At 44.4% G+C, this 23,468-nt stretch overlaps 1 protein-coding gene across 1 annotated transcript in view; it reads left to right on the forward strand.

The window, feature by feature from the left end:
- Window positions 1-23,468, forward strand: part of SLC44A3 (solute carrier family 44 member 3) — an 80,289-nt gene that overhangs the window by 5,885 nt on the left and 50,936 nt on the right. Inside the window, exons 2-6 of the mRNA XM_044301950.1 lie at window positions 1,015-1,116; window positions 11,058-11,200; window positions 12,722-12,858; window positions 21,192-21,285; window positions 23,293-23,462. Of these exons, the coding sequence (XP_044157885.1) occupies window positions 1,015-1,116; window positions 11,058-11,200; window positions 12,722-12,858; window positions 21,192-21,285; window positions 23,293-23,462 (646 nt within the window). The remainder of the gene's footprint in view (window positions 1-1,014; window positions 1,117-11,057; window positions 11,201-12,721; window positions 12,859-21,191; window positions 21,286-23,292; window positions 23,463-23,468) is intronic.

Below are 23,468 nucleotides of genomic sequence, written 5' to 3' on the forward strand. Positions count from 1 at the left end.
AAAACATGGCTGTCGGCCTACAGCTATTGCATGTGTATGGGGGAAATGGCTGTCGGCCTACAGCTATTGCATGTGTATGGGGGAAAACATGGCTGTCGGCCTACAGCTACTGAATGTGTATGGGGGGGAAAGATGGCTGTCGGCCTACAGCTATTAACTGTGTATGGGGGAAGAGATGGCTGTGGGCCTACAGCTATTAACTGTGTATGGGGCAGGGATGGCTGTCGATATACCTACTATGATGAGGCAGTAAGAGCGCACAACTGTGAGGAAAGCACTAACGGCACTTAATTGTGAGTGGGCACTAAGGAGGTATAACTACTGGAAGGGGGCACTATGGGAGGCATAACTACTGTGATAGGACACGAAGGGGACATAGTTAATGAGCAGTGGCACTAAGAGGCATAACTACTATGTGGCATTACTAAACGAGCATTTTACTATGTTGGGGCACTAAGTGGGCATAACTACTCTGAGGGGACATAGCAAATGTCATGGAGCACTAAGGGGGCTTGTCTTCTGTGAGGGAGCACTAAGGAGGCATAACTACTATGAGGGGGCACTAACAGGGGCCCACTCATTAAACTTCTGCACTATGCCCACCAATGTATTAAGACGGCCCTGCATAAGACCATGCATTTTATTATGTTTTATGTGCTATGACTATAGTACGGTAATAAAAATTCTCTGTAACATCCCTGAAGGAAATTGAGCGTTTGGTCATTGATACAGATCATATCTGACACCTTACCGGCATGGATTCACTCGTGTGTGTTTACAGTGCCAGGGGGTCCTCTCAGGGTGACTGACTGCCAGGGAGGGTGACCCACTAGCTTGCCAGGTGGCAGAGAGATTTGGAGCTGTCAGTTTCTTCTGTCCCGGGAATTGAGGTCTAGCGTCCAGAAGAGACCTCGCAGGCTACTACATGTGAGGACTCAGAAGTCACCTTCTCACTTGTTGCTGGAGGCACATTTTAACCATTGTCATGCTGCAGTGTCTTTTCTTTTTTCTCAGGTTTCTGAAGATACCAGGCAGAGACAATGGAGGCTTTTACTGCGCAGAAAATGTACCGACATCCCGTGGCTGGTTGTATTCTTCCTTTTCTGTTGCGGTTTGGTAAGTAATGGTGTCACAGTCATTAAAGAAGAGCTGTTTTTTGACTTGTGCAAAAATAATGCATAAAGTCCCTTTAACCCCTTAGGGACGCATGACGTACGGCATGTTTCCCGAGTCCCGTGACCCCCCCCCTCCCCCGTGTCGGCGATTGCCGCAAACTGCAGGTCAATTCAGACCTGCGGTTTGCGGCTTTTTATTGTGCGGGCGGCGGTAGTCGGCGGTGCCATCGGGTCCCCATGGGGCTGTGGGGGGGACCCGATGGCATGGAAGGCAGCGCGATGCCTAAGGAAGGCATCGTGCTGCCTTCTGGTAAAGAGCCTCTGAGATCCAGCCCCCTGGATCTCAAAGGCCGGAAGCTGTATGAATAATACAAACCGTTTTGGAATGCATTGTAAAGGATTAGACCCCCAAAAGTTCAAGTCCCAAAGTGGGACAAAAAATAAAGTGAAAAAATAAAGTCCCCCCCCCCCCCCAAAAAAAATTAAGTTTCAAGTAAAAATAAACAAAAACGTCATTTTCCCCATAAAGTTAAAAAAAAAATGGTAAAAAAATAGGGGGGGGGGGGGAAAAGTATACATATTAGGCTCTATAAACATATCACATGATCTAACCCCTCAGATGAACACCATAAAAAATTAAAACTGTGCTAAATAAACCATTTTTTGTCACCATACATCACAAAAAGTACAACAGCAAGCTATCAAAGAGGCGTTTGCCCACCAAAATATTACGAATCTAACCGTCACCTTATCCCGCAAAAAATGAGCCCCTACCTGAGACAATCGCCCAAAAAATTTAAATAAAACTATGGCTCAGAATATGGAGACACTAAAACATAATTGACCTAACCCCTCACAAAAAGTGTAATAGCAAGCGATCAAAAAGTATGCACCCCAAAATAGTGCCAATCAAACCGTTATCTCATCCCGCAAAAAATGAGACCCTACCTAAGATAATCGCCCAAAAACTGAAAAAACTATGGGCCAGATTTATAATTAGCTCAGGTCAGAATAATGGAGTGAAAAAGTCCCAAACGCTAAAACTGCGCACAAATTTGCGACTTTTTTTCTGCTCTGCACTATGCTTGCTAGTTTTCTGAAAGTGGGCGTGTTTTCTTATGTAAATGAATCTCTAGACAGATTTACTATTGGGACTATTAAAAAAGTCGCAATTTCACTCCAGTGAGGACCATGCTTATCTTATGAGACTTTTTAATAGAACATGCGACTTTTTCGTAAAGACGTGCGACTTTTGTAAAGCTGCTTACTGACGAGTAAACTGCTACCGTCAAACCACATTTATTACAGTCTTAAAGGGCCGATCATAAATCTGACTTGGTTAAAACTGACTTTAGCCATATGTTAAAGTGGAGTGAGCTGTCAGTCATGATAAATCTGGCCCTATGGCTCTCAGAATATGGAGACACTAAAACATGATTTATTTTTTTGCTTCAAAAAATAAATCGTTGTGTAAAACTTGCATAAATAAAATAAAAAGTATACATATTAGGCATTGCCGCATCTGTGACAACCTGGTCTATAAAAATATCACATGATCTAACCTGTCAGATAAATGTTGTAAATAAAAAATAAAAACGGTGCCAAAACAGCTATTTCTTGTTACCTTGCCTCACAAAAAGTGTAATATAGAGCAACCAAAAATCATATGTACCCTAAACTAGTACCAACAATACTGCCACCCTATCCCGTAGTTTCTAAAATGGGGCCATTTTTTGGGGAGTTTCTACTCTAGGGGTGCATCAGGGGGGCTTCAAATGGGACATGGTGTCAAAAAAAACAGTCCAGAAAAATCTGCCTTACAAAAGCCGTATGGCATTCCTTTCCTTCTGCGCCCTGCCTTGTGCCCGTATAGCAGTTTATGACCGCATATGGGGTGTTTCTGTAAACTACAGAATCAGGGCCATAAATATTGAGTTTGGTTTGGCTGTTAACCCTTGCTTTATAACTGGAAAAAAATTATTAAAATGGAAAATCTGCCAAAAAGTGAAATTTTGAAATTGTATCTCTATTTTCCATTAATTCTTGTGGAACACCTAAAGGGTTAACAAAGTTTGTAAAATCAGTTTTGAATACCTTGAGGGGTGTCGTTTATAGAATGGGGTCATTTTGGGGTGGTTTCTATTATGTAAGCCTCTCAAAGTGACTTCAGACCTGAACTGGTCCCTAAAAATTGGGTTTTTGAAAATTTCTGAAATATTTCAAGATTTGCTTCTAAACTTCTAAGCCTTGTAACATCCCCCAAAAATAAAATATCATTTCCAAAATTATCCAAACATGTAGACATATGGGGAATGTAAAGTAATAACTATTTTTGGAGGTATTACTATGTATTATAGAAATAGAGAAATTGAAACTTGGAAATTTGCTAATTTTTCCACATTTTTGGTAAATTTGGTATTTTTTATGCCCAAAAAAATTCTTTTTTGACCCAATTTTAGCAGTGTCATGAAGTACAATATGTGACTAAAAAACAATCTCAGAACGGCCTGGGTAAGTAAGTGTTTTAAAGTTATCAGAACTTAAAGTGGCACTGGTCAGATTTGCAAAAAATGGCCAAGTCGTTATGGGGTTAAAGCAATTTTGTTAGAAAAATCAAGGGGTGCAGTTTGGAACATAGATCTGATCTGAGCATCTTATATGGGGGTCTGAACTGAGGATCTGATATGGGGGTCTGTCTGCATCCGTATGTCCGTTCAATGGCTCCGGAAAAGCCTTATTGCGGACCAGAATAGGCATTTCTACAATAGTGCGGGGTGTACACAGCCGGTATCTGTGTTTTGTGGATCTGCGGCTTGCAGATAGCAGAGCGGATACTGTTACTGTGTGCATGAAGCCTGAACATGTGATGTTTATTACTAGCTGCGTGCATGTGGTGTTCTCATGTGTAATATATCGTGGGCTCTAGTCTAATCTATGGGCTCTTCTCGATTCCGTCCTCTGCAGTGAGGAGACGTAGCGTGCTATGGGCACGCCACTCTGTCTTCGTTCTCGCGATCGTTCGGGGTCTCAGCACTCAGATCCCCACTGATCAAAACTTTCAATATGTCTCTGACATATCAAAAGTTTTACCAAAGCTAAGTGACCCTTTAAAGTAGGCTAATGTTCAGGGTGGATATTGGAAAACAATATACCGTATAAACTGGTTGTACAGGCTGATCCCTGCATATATTAGGTCACAGTAGAAAAGCATGACAAGTATATGGCTACGCTCTCAGAACTAGGTGCTAAATTCCCTGTGCTTATGGTTAGCTAAACAAATATATATCCAGTTACTTCATCCCTATAAATACACACACACATTCCTAGTATAGGACAGACTGAAAATATCTTTTTAAAACAGTAAGAGCATTGCTTAAAGAGGCCCTGTCACCTCTCCTGACATACCTGTTTTAATAGCTACAGGCGTTCCTGTAATAACAGTTGTGGAGCCTCTATTCTTATGGCTCTATGTTGTGCCGTTCCTTTTATTATTTCTACTAGAGGTTATGAATGAATTTCTAGCAGTCTGCAGTAAGGGTACAGAGGGGAGGTAACCAGTTGGGGGGGGTGTACCTGCACAGTCTGACAATGGCAGCACTGACTGGACAGAATGAGACACTGCAGGTACACGTCTCCAATTGGTTACCTCCCCTCTGTACCCTTACTGCAGACTGCTAGCAATTTATTCATAACTTCTAGTAGAAATAATAAAGGAACGGCACAACATAGAGCCAAAAGAATAGATGCGCCAGAATTGTTATTACATGGGGAATGCATGAAGCTATTAAAACAGGCATGTCAGGAGAGGAGAGAGGTCCTCTTTAAAGGTCTATACAGTGAGGATTTATGCACTGTATAGTTACCCAAAGCACTAGAGAGTCGATAAGGCGTTTGTGGGCTTTTCACTTTTTGTCTGTTTCATTTTGGCTAAGTTCATGTCTGCGCTCGCCTTTCCGTTCTTCTGCTCTAATATAGGAACAGAAGAACGGAAAGGATTCGTCACATGACTGAGCCTACGGTCCCCATAGACCATAATGGGATCCGTTAGGTTTCCGTCCAGGGGATCAGTTTTTTAGCGGAGACAAAGGTCCTGCTTGGCTTGGTTTCCAAGAATCTGTACGGTAGTTTAGACCACATAAGAGGTTTTCTCTGGCTCCTATATTGATGACCTACACTCGGGACAGGCTATTAAGATCAGATTGGTGGCGGTCCGACATACTGCTGACATTGGCCTCACTGTATGTACTGCGCATGTCACCGAGAGACTGCCAGAAGTGAAATGAAAGCCTTCTCGGTGGACCCACAGTGATGTCAGGAACATGGCGCACGCTCACCTGCGCATGATATGCACACAGCAGAGAGGTGACATCACAGCAGAGAGGTGACATCACAGCAGAGAGGTGACATCACAGCAGAGAGGTGACATCACAGGCAGAGGGCATCATCAGTTAGAAGTGCGCCGGGAAGGTACTGGGAGCGGGAGAAGAGTCGGGCTTAGGCTCTTTAAAAGATTGGAAAAGCCCTGATGGGCATTTTGGGCCTCATTTGCATATCGCACAACTGCATTTTTTGCCATTAGAAATGCACATAAAGGCACCAGAGGGTCGCTTTAAATAAATGATAAGCGAATCGATTCTGCCGGTTCAGAATTGATCCCAAATTTCACAAAACGTTTCGAATCTGACCCGAAACACATTTGAAGTTTGCTCGCTTTTAGTTAAAATGCCAATTTTTTTTTGAAAATTTAGAATGAGTTCCAAACGGATAGAACTGATTTGCTCCTCTCGAGCAGGTTTATTTGTACATACAGTAGGTCCTTGTGTTCCACAGAACAGTTTTCTCGTACTTTGTTTTTCCGCAAAGTTTTTGGTGGTAGCCTCAAACTGTTCCATCAGTGCTTTTTTCATAGTAAGATTTTTATCTGTTGCTGTGCTTGCATCTCTACATAATGTTTCTCTGGAAAAGAGACATGCAGGCTAGACTCCTCTCCAAAAGGACACTACAAGATCCCTATTGACTACTGTATAATGGGGTCCGGCGGTGAACCAACCTCTTTCTGACATAATTGCTGGGCTTTCAGGCGGACAAATGCAATTACACGCAACAGTTTTTGTCCGGCCAACATTTGTGCAGGATCAGGCACTATGTGCAGGTGAACGAACATAGGATCCACACGAATTTTTGTGCGTTTCTGCAGCATATTCTCGACAAAATCCGCAATTTTTCCACAATTGCGAATTAGATGCGGTTTTGCCGAAGATCTTACCCTTCCACTGAAAAGGGTAAAATCCGTAGCTAAAACCACAGACATAATTGATATGTTATATGAAAGGGTTCTTCCTCTGGATAGGTCATAAATATCTTAGTGATGGGGGTCCGACACCCGGGACCCCTGCCAATCAGCTGTTTGAGAAGGCAGCGGTGTTCCTGTGAGCACTGCTGCCTTCTCACAGCTCACTAAGCACTTCGCCGTACATTGTATAGCAGCTGTGCTTGGTATCACTTGAATGGGGCTGAGCTGCACCTAGGCTATGTGATGGGCCATGTAATTTGGGCTGAAACGGCTACTCGAAATAATGGAGTAACTCAACACAAAAAATTAGCATTGAGGATTCATTTGTGCCATGTGACCATGGAGCGTGAGTAAAGCGCTTGCTATTAGTCACTGCTCTGTGGTCTCCCGCCGGCCCGGACCATGCTGCACTGTATCCTGATGTACACACATCGTCAGGACATAGTGCACATAAACCCGCACTATGACCTGATGCTGTGTGACGCAAGGCCCCGGTGCAGCATGTGAAGAAGAGGATGGAAGATCTGTGGTCGGCAATGTCCCTACAGGAAAGGTAAGTATTTTATTTCACTGGCGCTGCGACTGGGCACTGATGGCTAGGAAGGAGAGTGGGAGAACTGATGGCATGGAAGAGTTTATGGTGCTGGTGGCACTGGGGGGAGCTGGTGGCCTTGGTGGGGGGGCCATGGCATTGGAGGGGGAACTAATGGCATTGGAGGGGGAACTGATGGCACTGGGGGAGGAACTAATAGCATTGGAGGGAGAGATGATGGCACTGGGAGTAGCTGATGGTACTGGGGGGGGGGGAGCAGATTGCACTGGGGTGAGCTGATGGCATGGAGGAGTTCATGGCACTGAGGGGAGCTGATAGCATGGGGAGTTTGTGGCACTGGGGGGAGCTGATGTAATAGGGGAGTTGATGGCACTGGGGGGAGCTGATGGAATGGGGGAGATTGTGGTACTAGGTTGAGCTGATGGCACTGATGGGTAACTGATGGCAGGGAGGGCTGATGAGTTTTTATAGAAAATGTTCTGTTAAATATTTTTTTCTTATTGGGGTACTTGATTAATAGTTGGACTAATCGGTAGAATACAAACCGGATTCCAAATAAGTTGGGACACTATACAAATCGTGAATAAAAACTGAATGCAATGATGTGGAGGTGCCAACTTCTAATATTTTATTCAGAATAGAACATAAATCACGGAACAAAAGTTTAAACTGAGAAAATGTACAATTTTAAGGGAAAAATATGTTGAATCAAAATTTCATGGTGTCAACAAATCCCCAAAAAGTTGGGACAAGGCCATTTTCACCACTGTGTGGCATCTCCCCTTCTTCTTACAACACTCAACAGACGTCTGGGGACCGAGGAGACCAGTTTCTCAAGTTTAGAAATAGGAATGCTCTCCCATTCTTGTCTAACTGTTCAATCGTCTTGGGCCTTCTTTGTTGCACCTTCCTCTTTATGATGCGCCAAATGTTCTCTATAGGGGAAAGATCTGGACTGCAGACTGGCCATTTCAGTACCCGGATCCTTCTCCTACGCAGCCATGATGTTGTGATTGATGCAGAATGTGGTCTGGCATTATCTTGTTGAAAAATGCAGGGTCTTCCCTGAAAGAGATGACGTCTGGATGGGAGCATATGTTGTTCTAGAACCTGAATATATTTTTCTGCATTGATGGTGCCTTTCCAGACATGCAAGCTGCCCATGCCACACACAGTCATGCAACCCCATACCATCAGAGATGCAGGCTTCTGAACTGAGCGTTGATAACAACTTGGGTTGTCCTTGTCCTCTTTGGTCCGGATGACATGGCGTCCCAGATTTCCAAAAAGAACTTCGAATCGTGACTCGTCTGACCACAGAACAGTCTTCCATTTTGCCACACTCCATTTTAAATGATCCCTGGCCCAGTGAAAACGCCTGAGCTTGTGGATCTTGCTTAGAAATGGCTTCTTCTTTGCACTGTAGAGTTTCAGCTGGCAATGGCGGATGGCACGGTGGATTGTGTTCACTGACAATGGTTTCTGGAAGTATTCCTGAGCCCATTCTGTGATTTCCTTTACAGTAGCATTCCTGTTTGTGGTGCAGTGTCGTTTAAGGGCCCGGAGATCACGGGCATCCAGTATGGTTTTACGGCCTTGACCCTTACGCACAGAGATTGTTCCAGATTCTCTGAATCTTCGGATGATGTTATGCACAGTTGATGATGATAGATGCAAAGTCTTTGCAATTTTTCGCTGGGTAACACCTTTCTGATATTGCTCCACTATCTTTCTGCGCAACATTGTGGGAATTGGTGATCCTCTACCCATCTTGGCTTCTGAGAGACACTGCCACTCTGAGAAGCTCTTTTTATACCCAATCATGTTGCCAATTGACCTAATTAGTGTTAATTGGTCTTCCAGCTCTTCGTTATGCTCAAATTTACTTTTTCCAGCCTCTTATTGCTACTTGTCCCAACTTTTTGGGGATCTGTTGACACCGTGAAAATTTGAATCAACGTATTTTTCCTTTTAAAATGATACATTTACTCGGATGAAACGTTTGATCTGTCATCTACGTTCTATTACAAATAAAATATTGACATTTGCCATCTCCACATCATTGCATTCAGTTTTTATTCACGATTTGTATAGTGTCCCAACTTTTTGGGAATCCGGTTTGTACTTGATTACTAAAATATTCGATAGCTTCAGCCCTACATGTGATGTCACTGGCCTAGGGAAAGCACAGGAGCGCCACTGCCCTCTCAAACAGCTGAACTACGGGGGTCCCAGGTATTGACCCCCGCGATCAGATACTGATGACCTATCCTAAGGATAGCTCATCAGTAAAAATCCTGGAAAACCCCTTTAATTTGAAATCCGCACAGCGGGTCAATTTCAGCACGGAAAAAAATCCACCAAGTGTAAAGGAGATCTGTGTAATCTCATACACTTTGGTACTACAGTATATTACGCTGCGTTTTTTCCGCTCAGCAAAACCTCACGTATTCTGCAACGTGTGCAGGGGACCTGCGGGTTTTCTTTCCTTCTTTATGCCTTTTGCCTTTCTTCTGTTAGGTCTCTTTAGTGCTCTTTTCACTGTAATAACGCAAACATTTTAATTTGGGGAGAATGGCTCACTTTGCCTACGAAGTTATGCCACGTGGACATGAGTCGTTCTTTCCATGTATGAATCGGTTCGTCTCTGGTCTCTTTCTCTAAGCAGCAGCTTATTTTTCCATACGGTAATCTTGGATCACAGAGCGTCCGTTACACCCTCGGACTCGCTCCCTTAGTTTTAGGAGAAATAAAAGGGACATTATTTGGTCTCATTCTTTGGAGTTCATTCAAGAAGAACATATGGCTGGTGCAGGTGTAATAAACTGCTTGGCTTCGGGCAGGATATTCTTATGAAGGGCTGGGAATAGGAGGGTATATAGCATTGTTGTTTCACAGAGTTAAGCCAACTGAAAATGTTCCAATATCCACAGTGATGTAGCTATGCCTGTTGGCTGCAATATATGGCAGCTCCCTCCTTTACTTTACGTCTATGATTCTTGCTGTAATAAAAGGGGGAATAAAGCCGGCTATACACCTTAGATAAAATTTGCCAACTACCTAATGTAAGTGGGGATCTTCCGACTCGCCCTTTGATGGCAGAAGTCGCCAGAAGAACAGGGCACAATGGATTTCAATATGCCTGATCTGCTCGCATGGGAGATGCCATCAGTGGGGTCTGGCAAAGCCATATATCTCTCCCTGATTAAAACAGACATAGAGTTGGGCTAGTGTGTGTGACGGGCTTAAAGGGGGATTCCCATCTCGACATTTACGGTATATGCACAGGATGTGCCATAATTGTCCGATGGGTGCAAAGCCCTCCGTTGGGACCTGCCCCTATCTCGAGAACGGAGCCTTGTTTTGTAGCCGATGTGGATGGAGAGGTGGTCACCTATCCATTCACTTCGAGCGGAATTCTGAAAATAGCGCAGTAAGTAGAATCTACTATTTTCGGAACTCACTTTAGAAGTGAGTGGAGAGAGTGCCACATACGTGACCACCCCTCTATTGGCAGCGGGTGTAAGATGGCGCCAATTCTTGTGAAAGGTGTGGATCCTGGGAATTGCACCATCAATGTTGAGATGGGACCAGCCCTTCAGGTCTCCATGTCCCTTGTCTCGATTCTCCGATTACTGTAGTCATGAGTGGAAAGCGATTACTGAGCAGTTATGATGCTCTGTACATGTGCGCTGATCATTCAGAGCCATCGGTGTTGGACACTACATGCCGGGGACATGGGCTACAATATGAAGCCGTATTTACAGCAGGTGATTATTTTATATTTTTTTTAGCAAGATTATAAAATGAAGGGAACCCATCATAAATTCTAGTCTTCAGAGAAAGCATGGGATCTTACAAGACATACTCTGCCACCAGTCTGTAGTTAGCGCTCGGTCGTACAGAGTAGGGTTCTGATCGGCTGTGGACTGTAAAATCCACAAACTATGGTATATTGCTATAAAGAGCAATCATAGCCGGACATATTGGGTGGTTTTATCTAATTTATTATTCCTGTAGTGAGCGATGAAGAATTGAGGGAATCTCGGGGAGGCTATGGTCACCTGCTGTCATACGTCTTCTTCTTATTTTGCAGGTGTTTATCAGTGGATATTCCTTGATGGCCGGAGCTGCAGAGAGACTCATCTTTGGTTACGATAGTTATGGAAATGTGTGTGGGCGAAGAAACTCTCCGATACCTAATGCTCCCTTTTCTGGAAAGGACATGACTGACAGAAAGTAGGTACAAAGCATCGTGTTATCCGTGAGAATACATCAGTACATGTGACGCTGGAGAGAGGTCGGCACAATAGGCCTGGGGGCTTAGTCGGACAACCATATGTGTTTTGCCATCCGCAGAATACAGATACTGGCTGTGTGCGTTCTGCATTTTACGGAATGTCCGGCCCTATGATAGACATTCCTATTCATGTCTGCAATTATGGACAAGAATCTGACATGTTCTATCTTTTTCTGTGGGGCTGCGGAATGGAAGTACGGCATACCGTGTGCTGTCTGCATCTTTTGCGTCCTTGTTGAAATGAATGGGTCCGTATTGCAGAACGGATGTGGATACAAACGTATGGTCGTGTGAATGGGCCCTTAGGCCTCACCCACATTTCCGTGTCAGTATCACGTCCGTAAACAAAAACGTACGCACTTCATCTTTGAAGACGTCCGTGAAGGATCCTTGTTTGGTCCGTGTGTCTGTTTATACCATCCGTGTGTCATCCGTAATTCACGGACGTTGCTCAGCTTAAAATGAATTTCCAAAGAATCTCCTATTGGTGTTCAGTGAAAAACGGATGCAACATGGATGCCGTCCGTGTTGTGTCTGTGATTTTCACTGACCCATAGACTTCAATGGGCGTGCTTGATCTGCATCACTGATCAAAGTAGTGCATGTCTCAGTGCCCACGGTCAGTAAAAAAAAATACTGAAATGTGAACAGACACATTTAAATCAATGGGTACGCGTGCTGTCCGTGGAAAATGAGGACAGCACACGTCAGTTAAATATGGACGAGGCCTTAAAGAGAACCTGTCCCCTCTCCTGACATGACTGTTTCAGTAACTAATTGTAATAACAATTCTGGAGCATCTATTCTTATGACTCTGTGATCTGCCATTTCTTATTACTCCTGCTGAAAGTTATGAATGAATTTCTAACAGTTTGCAATGAAGGTCCAGATGGGTGTTACCAGTTAAGGGTGTGTCCCTGCACAGTCTGACACTATGCATTCAGTGCTGCCAGTGTCAGACTGTGTCGGGACCCCCAACTGGTAACAGCCTTCTGGATTCCGCTAGACGGAATAATAAATGAATGCCACAACCTAGAGTTATAACAATAGATGCTCCAGACTTGTTATTACATGAGGAATGTAAGTAGTTCCTAAAACAGACCTGTCAGGAGAGGGGACAGGTTGCCAATACCTGTCATTTAAAAATGTTGCATTTTTTTTCTAGCACAGTCCAGTATTTTTGTTGCAGTCCTTAGCATATAGCTAATGCATTGATGAGTATTTTACTTTATATGATACTAAAACGTTTGTAGATATTTTTGTTTCATATTATGTGAAAATGTTCCTAGGCGGCATATTTTTTTCAGGTTCGAACCTTCTATTTCTGACACATCTGACAACACTTTGGGCTGCCCCAATACACATATAGATTGTCAGCAGATTGGTGGCTAATTCTATAAAGTGCACGGCTAGCTGAATTGTCCTATTAAATGATCTGGCGATATTTTTTTTTTCTGCAGACATGTTTTCTTCCTGGATTCATGCAATATGCAGATCAGAGACCTCAGAATCAATTCCACTGCTTTGTGCGTGTCAAGTTGCCCTCAGGAAGAGCTAACCTCTCTACAAGACCTGCAGCACTTTGCAAAGAATAATGGTAGGTTTCCTAGTTTTTTGGGTGTTTATATGGCTGTGTGAATAACACGCTTCAGTTGGGAAATATGCAGTATATATTTCTTTTTGAGAGCTTAAAGGGCTTCTGACACCCCACTAAATCGTTTTTTGTTTTTTTTGGTTTACTTATAATCCCTATAGTGCGATTTCTGCATACATAAGCTAAATAATCATTTCTGTTCAGTAGAATTTGTTAAAAACTTAATTTTAAAATATGCTAATTACCTTGCTACCAGCAAGTAGGGCGGCTACTTGCTGGTAGCAGCCGCATCCTCCGATCCTAAAGACGCCCCCTCCGCATGTTGATTGATAGGGCCAGGGAACAGGATCGTTCTCTGCTGGCCCTGTTTGAATTCAAAATATCGCACCTGCGCCGTACCTGTCTTAAAACGGCGCAGGCGTCACATCTACACCAGGCGCATTGAGGATGGAGCGGCCGCCTCTCAGTGCGCCTGCGCCGATTGAAGACAGGTACGGCGCAGGCGCGATATTTTGAATTCAAACAGGGCCAGCAGAGAACGATCCCTTTCCCTGGCCCTGTCAATCAACATGCGGAGGGGGCGTCATTATGATAGGAGGATGCGGCTGCTACCAGCAAGTAGCCGCCCTACTTGCTGGTAGCAAGGTAATTTGTGTATTTTAAAATTAAGTTTTTAACAAATTCTACTGAACAGAAATAATTATTTAGCTTATGTATGCAGAAATCGCACTATAGGGATTATAAGTAAACAAAAAAAAAACGATTTAGTGGGGTGTCAGAAGCCCTTTAACCACCTCCGGACCGCCTAACGCACATGTGCGTTCCGGAGGTGGCCGCGCTGCGCCCAGTCACGCAGATACGCGTCATCTCGCGAGACGCGAGATGACGCGAGTATGCGCCCGCGCGTGCGCAGTTCGCGCCGGCATTTCATCGAGAGGTATTTCGTCAGCAACCTGCCAGCCAATGATCGTGGCTGGCAGGTTGCTGATTTTTAAAAAATCCAATCAAAGTGCCAGATAGCAGATCATATTTGTAAATATGATCTGTTATATGGCTGCCTGCTCCTCTGCTGGTTCTTTTCGTCGGTTGGATCCAGCAGAGGAGCAGGCTTCACAGTGAGTACACCAAACACTACACTATAGCCCCTGATCACCCCCCTGAACCCCAATTAACCCTTTGATCACCCCTTTGATCACCCCTGTCAATCACAAGTGAAAAGAAAAAAGTGATCAGTGCAAACTGTCACTTTTTTTTTTCACTGTTATTGACCGTTAGGTTTTAGGTATAGTTTAGGTCCCTTGGTTAGGTAGTTAGCGATCAGTTAGCGCCCAGCCCACCGCACCGCAGTCCGTTATTCGCTGATTAGCGTATCGCTAATCAGCATTTGTACTTTTATAGTATCTGGAAGTGATCAAAACTGATCACGGTCAGATCTATAATTGTATTAGTGTCACTTTAGTTCGCCCTCCACCCAAAACGCAGTGTTTGCCCGATCAGGCCTGATCGGTCGCCCACACGTGCGTTCGCCCACACCCGCCCCACCGCAGTGACAAAAAAAAATTTTTTTTTGATCACTGCACATTCACTTTACACGCACTGCGGCGATAAAAAAATCAGTTTTGATATTTTTTATCAACCGCAGCGGCCTCCGGTACTTCGCTAGCCTCCCCTTTGTAAGACAGGCTTGCTTTTTTTTTCTTGGGTAGTCTCAGGGAATACCCCTAAATTTAGTTGCCCACATGTCTAACAGGGGGTATTCCTCTGAAGAGGCCTACAGGCTTCTGACCCAGTCGGATGAGGAGTGGGAACCCTCATCTGATGAATCCAGCGGGTCAGAATACGAACCTGTAGAAAGCAGTGGCTCTCTGACCCAAAGTTCGGACGAGGAGGCTGAGGTCCCTGATACCACCAGGCGTACCCGGCCCCGTGTCGCTAGACCGCAGGTTGCGCAGGATCCGCTTCAAGAGCAGCAGAGTGGGGCTGGTGCTGTCGGATTACGTGGTGAGGCATACACCAGCAGCCCAGCCCTCCCTGGACCTAGTACCAGCACTGCCGTACAACCTGGTGAAGTAGCGAGCACCAGAAGGGCAGTTGAAGCTGGTACGGTGGCACGTGCAGTAGTGACCCCGTCGCAGCCACCGCAAAGACGTGCCCGTAGAGCCCCTAGAATCCCAGAGGTGCTGGCAAACCCTGATTGGCAGTCCCCAACTTCAGCCGCACCTGTAGTTTTCCCTTTCACTGCCCAGTCTGGAGTTCGGGTTGAGACGGCTCAGATCGGTTCGGCCCTGGGATTTTTTGAGCTGTTCTTGACTGCGGAGCTTTTAGACATAGTTGTGGCCGAAACAAACAGGTATGCCACACAATTTATCACCGCTAACCCGGGAAGCTTTTATGCCCAGCCTTTCCGGTGGAAACCAGTCCAAGTTTCCGAACTTAAAACTTTTCTGGGCCTCCTCCTCAACATGGGCCTGACAAAAAAGCATGAATTGCGGTCATATTGGTCCACGAACCCGATTCATCACATGCCCATGTTCTCTGCTGCCATGTCCAGGGCACGTTTTGAGGCCATCCTGCGGTTCCTGCACTTTAGTGACAACACCGCCTCCCGTCCCAGGGGCCACCCTGCTTTTGACCGGCTCCACAAAATTCGGCCCCTCATAGACCATTTCAACCAGAAATTTGCAGATATTTATACCCCAGAGCAAAACATCTGCATAGACGAGTCCCTGATACATTTTACCGGGCGCCTTGGCTTCAAACAATACATCCCAAGCAAGCGCGCCCGGTATGGGGTCAAATTGTATAAGCTCTGTGAAAGGGCCACAGGCTATACCCACAAATTTCGGGTCTATGAGGGAAAAGATCAGACCCTGGAGCCGGTCGGTTGCCCTGACTACCTGGGGAGCAGTGGGAAGACAGTTTGGGACTTGGTGTCACCCTTATTCGGCAAGGGGTACCATCTTTATGTGGACAATTTTTACACAAGTGTGGCCCTCTTTAGGCATTTGTTTCTAGAACGGATTGGCGCCTGTGGTACCGCGCGAACTAGTCGCGCGGGCTTCCCCCAACGGCTCGTTAGCACCCGTCTTGCAAGGGGGCAGAGGGCCGCACTGTGTAACGAAGAACTGCTCGCGGTGAAATGGAGAGACAAGCGTGACGTTTACATGCTCTCCTCCATTCACGCAGACACGACAATACTAATTGAGCGAGCAACCCGTGTCATTGAAAAGCCCCTCTCAGTCCACGACTATAACCTCCACATGGGAGGGGTCGACTTCAATGACCAGATGTTGTCTCCGTATTTAGTTTCCCGACGCACCAGACGCTGGTATAAGAAGGTGTCTGTATATTTAATTCAATTGGCTCTGTACAATAGTTTTGTTCTCTACAGTAAGGCTGGGAGAACTGGATCCTTCCTCAAATTTCAGGAAGAGATCATCGAGAACCTCCTGTATCCAGGAGGTTCCGTGGCCCCAACCACCAGTGTAGTTAGCCGTCTACACGAGCGACATTTCCCCAATGTCGTTCCTGGTACCTCAACCCAACAGTCACCCCGAAAAAGATGTCGTGTCTGTAGCAGGAGTGGAATAAGGCGTGACACCCGCTATTTCTGTCCTGACTGTCCGGACCACCCTGCCCTATGCTTTGGAGAGTGTTTCCGGAAGTACCACTCACAGGTACACTATTAGCATAGGGATCATCTCACCAGGACAGGCACACAGGGCTATTAGGGCCCATTCACTCACTGCTGCTGCAAACGTCTCCTTTCACATGGGACAAAGTGCATAACGCACTTCGCCACATCTTTGGGCGATTTGCGCTTTGCACATTGACCCATGGGGAAGGAGAGGTTTGTTCTATAAAGGTAAAAAAACAAAAAAAAACAAAAAAAAAACACACCAGTAAGCAAACACGTTAATGTTCAGTTCAAAAAGTTTAAGTTACATGTTCTGTTGCAAAGTTAATAAAATTATTGCGTTGCGGCCTGGTTTTTTCTTTTTTTTTTTTTTTTGTCTTTTTACCTTACAGATGGACCAACCGATCGACCAGCTGCAGCACCGATGTGCATTCTGACAGAAGCATTGCGCTGCTGTCAGATTACACGCAAGTCGGTGTATGCGGCGCTGCAAGACGGGATTTTCTCCTCTGCAGTGACAGATACGTTTGCCGAGGCATACGAGCTGAGGAGGAGGCGGCGTTCCTATGCTTTGGCAAGCACTTTGTATATGTGTATATATATATATATATATATATAAAAAAAAAAATCCCGGCAATGATTTATTCATCCACATCGATTGATGTGAATGGAGAAATCTGGTTTGCCAGGGCATACGAGCTAAGTGGGTATGGATGTAGGGCGGAGCTCCTATGTCCTGGCAGACGCCTTTCCCCTCCATTTTTTTTTTTTGGCAGAGATTTTTTCATCCACATTGATCGATGCGAATGAAGAAATCTGTGCCGTTCATTTTTTTTCTTTCAGCCCAGAGGCTGAACGGAAAAAAAAATCTCATTACCTGTATGCTCAATATAAGGAGAATAGCAGAAACTCCTAATGCTGGCCATACAGGTAATGATTGCGGAGACCCTCAAATGCCAGGGCAGTACAAACACCCCACAACTGACCCCATTTTGGAAAGAAGACACCCCAAGGTATTTGCTGAGGGGCATATTGAGTCCATGAAAGATTGAAATTTTTGTCCTAAGTTAGCGGAAAGTGAGACTTTGTGAGAAAAAAAAAAAATAATCAATTTCCGCTAACTTATGCAAAAAAAAAAAAAATTCTATGAACTTGCCAGGCCCCTCATTGGATACCTTGGGGTGTCTTCTTTCCAAAGTGGGGTCACATGTGGGGTATTTATACTGCCCTGGCTTTTTAGGGGCCCTAAAGCGTGAGAAGAAGTCTGGGATCCAAATGTCTAAAAATGCCCTCCTAAAAGGAATTTGGGCCCCTTTGCGCATCTAGGCTGCAAAAAAGTGTCATACATCTGGTATCGCCGTACTCAGGAGAAGTTGGGGAATGTGTTTTGGGGTGTCATTTTACATATACCCATGCTGGGTGAGAAAAATATCTTGGTCAAATGCCAACTTTGTATAAAAAAATGGGAAAAGTTGTCTTTTGCCAAGATATTTCTCTCACCCAGCATGGGTATATGTAAAATGACACCCCAAAACACATTCCCCAACTTCTCCTGAGTACGGCGATACCAGATGTGTGACACTTTTTTGATGCCAAGGTGGGCAAAGGGGCACATATTCCAAAGTGCACCTTTCGGATTTCACCGGTCATTTTTTACAGATTTTGATTGCAAAGTACTTCTCACACATATGGGCCCCTAAATTGCCAGGGCAGTATAACTACGCCACAAGTGACCCCATTTTGGAAAGAAGACACCCCAAGGTATTCCGTGAGGGGCATGGCGAGTTCCTAGAATTTTTTATTTTTTGTCGCAAGTTAGTGGAATATGAGACTTTGTAAGGAAAAAAGAGAAAAAAAAAAAAATCATCATTTTCCGCTAACTTGTGACAAAAAATTAAAAATTCTAGGAACTCGCAGTGCCCCTCACGGAATACCTTGGGGTGTCTTCTTTCCAAAATGGGGTCACTTGTGGCGTAGTTACACTGCCCTGGCAATTTAGGGGCCCAAATGTGTAAGAAGTACCTTGCAATCAAAATGTGTAAAAAATGGCCTGCAAAATCTGAAAGGTGCACTTTGGAATATGTGCCCCTTTGCCCACCTTGGCAGCAAAAAAGTGTGACACATCTGGTATCTCCGTACTCAGGAGAAGTTGGGGAATGTGTTTTGGGGTGTCATTTTACATATACCCATGCTGGGTGAGAGAAATATCTTGGCAAAAGACAACTTTTCCCATTTTTTTATACAAAGTTGGCATTTGACCAAGATATTTTTCTCACCCAGCATGGGTATATGTAAAATGACACCCCAAAACACATTCCCCAACTTCTCCTGAGTACGGCGATACCAGATGTGTCACACTTTTTTGCTGCCAAGGTGGGCAAAGGGGCACATATTCCAAAGTGCACCTTTCGGATTTCACCGGTCATTTTTTACACATTTTGATTGCAAAGTTCTTCTCACACATTTGGGCCCCTAAATTGCCAGGGCAGTATAACTACCCCACAAGTGACCCCATTTTGGAAAGAAGACACCCCAAGGTATTCCGTGAGGGGCATGGCGAGTTCCTAGAATTTTTTATTTTTTGTCGCAAGTTAGTGGAATATGAGACTTTGTAAGAAAAAAAAAAATAAAAAATCATCATCATTTTCCGCTAACTTGTGACAAAAAATAAAAAGTTCTATGAACTCACTATGCCCATCAGCGAATACCTTAGGGTGTCTTCTTTCCGAAATGGGGTCATTTGTGGGGTTTTTCTACTGTTTGGACATTGTAGAACCTCAGGAATCATGATAGGTGCTCAGAAAGTCAGAGCTGTTTCAAAAAGCAGAAATTCACATTTTTGTACCATAGTTTGTAAATGCTATAACTTTTACCCAAACCATTTTTTTTTGCCCAAACATTTTGTTTTTTATCAAAGACATGTAGAACAATAAATTTGGCGAAAAATTTATATATGGATGTCGTTTTTTTTGCAAAATTTTACAGCTAAAAGTGAAAAATTTCATTTTTTTGCAAAAAAATCGTTACATTTTGATTAATAACAAAAAAAGTAAAAATGCCAGCAGCAATGAAATACCACCAAATGAAAGCTCTATTAGTGAGAAGAAAAGGAGGTAAAATTCATTTGTATGGTAAGTTGCATGACCGAGCGATAAACGGTGAAAGTAGTGTAGTGCCGAAGTGTAAAAAGTGCTCTGGTCATGAAGGGGGTTTCACCTAGCGGGGCTGAAGTGGTTAAAGGCTATGTACACCTTTTGGGGATTTTTTTTTTATTATTGCATTGTACTCATTTTGAGCTAAAAATATTTTTTTAAATTTGTCTTTATTGAAAATATGGCATCCTTTTTTCTGTACAGAGTTGAGATGCTCTAGTTGCACCCTGTGGATTTTCTGTCTTTTCCGTCAGACCAGGAGCTGACAGACTCCTTATCTCTGCTCTCTGACCTCCGAAACACTTGTTATAGCTCAGTTCCTATCTTACTGATAAGAATGTGGCTTAAATAAGTGTTTATGACCTCTCAGTAGTAAAGTACCAGTTACACAGTTAGAAAAACAGTTAACCCTTTGTGACAGAACAGCTCAATATTTTGAATAAAGGCCAATTGGAAAAAAAAAAACATTTTTAGCCAAAAATTTGTAAATGTGCAATCATAAAAAAAAAAAATTGCCTCCGAAGGTGTACATAGCCTTTAAAGGTGATGTCCACTTTTGGGTAGGGAGGGGGAGGGGGAAGCATACTTATCTATTTCTTTCCACTGGGTATGGACTCCTTCCCTCCACGGCCTCGGCTGCTCCATGGGGTTTCCTGGATAAACGTATTGTTTGACACCGCTGCTGCCATTCCCTTTGCGTCATGTCGAATGGTCATGGGATGCTCAGCGGAGCAGCTAAGGCCGTGAAACGAAGGAGCTGGGAGCCAGCACTGGAAAGCAGGTAAGTATGCTTTCCTTCACAGGTCTGTATGCTTTTCTCCCCCAAAGGTGCACAACCCCTTTAGGCCAGTTTCACGCTGGCATTTTATATTTATTTTTATCCGTACTACAGTGTGCACACGTGTGCTGCAGAAGTCCGCCCAGCCCCATTCACTGTAATGGGGACCGGACAGAGAACCGGCCACAGCACGGCAAATATGCCTAGAGGCAGTCGGACAAAAACCACTGCCTGCAAGCCCTCAAATGGAAATGTGAACGGAAAAATAAAAATGTTATGGCTCCAGGAAGATAGTGAAGAAAAATGAAAACAAAAAAAACTCCTGTATCCAAGGGGTTAAAGGGGCAATTTAATTAGAAACAAGCCTTTATGTACTGTATTTTAGCAGATGAAGCCTGGGGAGTTCTTCTCTGACCGGACTTTTAAGTACATTTACAGTATTTATTGAGACATTTATAGTATGACATGGAAGACATTCACCTCTGTGACGCTCTTATCGGGGAATATGGAAAGGGGCTGTCTTCCTGAGACAGCTCCGTCACGGCAGTTCTGCAGACCGTTGGGTTTCCCGTCAGTCTCTGTACTGGGCTGCAGAACTTGTTAGGCGCTATATAACTAATGGGAAATAAAAGAAAAGCAATAAAGTAGCTGCTAGAGGAAGGGTAAAATGTCCTTATTGCAGTAAAGGTATCGATCATTTATAGGTTAAGTATATGCAGTGCATCCAGTTAAAGCGTAACTGACCGATGTGTCCTGTGTTGCTATCCAGGCTCACAGCTTTGTGTATATAAATTGAACTACACGGAGTACACAAACCATCCCAAGGTTTCAGAATGGTGTCCTGCACTCCCGGTTCCTCCAAGGTAAAGTTTTAACAGCATTTGTAAAACATTTTGGTGAGATGATTAATTCTCAGCGCTGGAACTAGCCCTTTGAATGGAGGCACAGCGCCATTCAGAGTGTAGTGGCCGTGCCAGGTTACTGCAGCTCAGCTTCTATTCCCTTCAGTGGGAGCTGAGCTGCAGTAACCTGGCACAGCCACTACACTTTGAACAGCGCTGTGCTTCCTTCTCCATTCAAAAGCTAGTTCCAGCTTTGGAGGCTGCAGGGAACAGCTGATGGGCGAGTGTGCTGGGTGTTTAACCCTTACTAATTCGATATTAATACCTGTGTTGAGGATAGGGCATCAATATCAGGAGCCTGGAAAACCCCTTTAATACTTAAAGGGGTTATCCGAGACTAAAACATGTCCCCATATTCCCAGGCCCCTCACACTGAATATACTTACCAGGCTCCCTGCACTGCTTCAGGTCCCCGCACCGCCGCTGCTGCTTCTGCCCGTGCACGGATGAAAACATTCAGTGTGGGGGTGGGGGGCAGTCAATGGCAGGCGGTGATGGGAACGAGCTTGTCCCCGTCACCGCCTGCCATTGGCTGCTCCCCACGACACTGATGTTTTCATCCGCACACTGGGAGAAGCAGCGGCGGCGGTGCGGGGACCAAGAGCAACGCAGGGAGTGGGGTGCCAGATAAGTAGATTGTGTGAGGTGCCCGGGCATATGGGGGACATTTTTTAGTCTCGGATAACCCCTTTAAAAGAGGACCTGTCTCCACCCCTGTTATGTGTCTTAGTAAATAATTGTATTCCCCATGACAATCCTTCAGCATACTTTCTTAGAACTCGGGGGACATTTATAACGGGTTTTACGACACTATTGTGGCTTTAAAAAGTTGCGAATTATGGTGCATGCTATATTTATGCTATAATATTGTGAATTTTTACACTTTTTTTCGCACTTTTCTGAGGTGGTGGGAAAGGGGGCAGCGCTTATCAAGAGGGGTGGAGCCTATCACAGCCCGCCAGATTTACTATAACGGACATCAGAAACTGGCGTAACTTTTAGCTCAAGTCTACTTAGCCATGGGTTGAGTTTCTGTCGCAAGGAGTGTTAGAGAGGCGCCTAATTTATTGAGAGGCATCTGCCCCTCAATAAATTAAGCACATCTCATTCCAGCAGGAGTGGCGTACGGGAATGCCAGTCTGTGTGTTACCGGTTGGGGTGCATCAGTGCACACTTTCACACTGTCCAGTTGGTGCTACCAGTGGCAGACTGTACAAGGCCACACCTCTTTGGCAAGGGGGAATGCTAACACAGAGTTGCCAATTTCGTGATATATTTCAAGGAGGAGGAACAGCAAAACAGAGTAAGAAAATTTTTCTCCAGAATTGTCATTTTATGGGGAATGCCAGTATTTACTTGAACAGAATATCAGGAGAGGTGACAGGGCATATCACAAAAAAAACATCAACTGTAAATCGAGGAGGAAAGGAAAAGTTGGCACATACTTGGGGAGCCTTGTGTGCCACAGTTCACCAAACTAGTAATACTTCTGAGATGTTTTTAGCAAGTATTGTAAATGCATATCACAAGGGCAGAGGACTCTGGGAAGGCCACATGGCAACTTTGCCATCTAAGTAGCCTCCTTAGCAGAGTATATTTCAGTGGTAATTGGAGAATTATTTTGAATCACAAATGTAAAAGATTGTAAAAAATAATTCTTCAAAATTCTTCTGCCCTAACTGAAATTTTAGTATTTTCTCTTTATTTCTGGAACACTCACCATAAGCTGACATTTCCAGTGTTCTGCTGCTCACTTATCAGCTTTTCTGTGTAGACTGGTATCAGGCTAGCAGAGTCATCTCAATATTATTGAACAACAGGGGATTCAATGACAAGCGATAGCTCTATTGAGCGGCAGTGAGCCGACTCCTCCTAGATCCATACATGGAGTAATAGGTCAGCATACAAGATGTAGAACGGTGTGACATATGTGCCTGTTAATCAGCTATGTTTTATTGTTTCTTTCAGCAAATCCTTCCCACTCTTCAATCGCTGCGTTCCTCAAAATCCAGACTGTTATAGCAAGTTTGCATCAATTTTGATAAATGTGATCAATGAAGTGGACTTCTTTCATCGTATACTTAGTGGGATTATGGCTGGCAGAGACAATGTTGTGGGCCTCAGCATTCTTGCAGTTGGTATGA

This window comes from Bufo gargarizans, chromosome 7 (genome assembly GCF_014858855.1).
Source record: "Bufo gargarizans isolate SCDJY-AF-19 chromosome 7, ASM1485885v1, whole genome shotgun sequence".
In the NCBI taxonomy this organism is placed as follows: domain Eukaryota; kingdom Metazoa; phylum Chordata; class Amphibia; order Anura; family Bufonidae; genus Bufo; species Bufo gargarizans.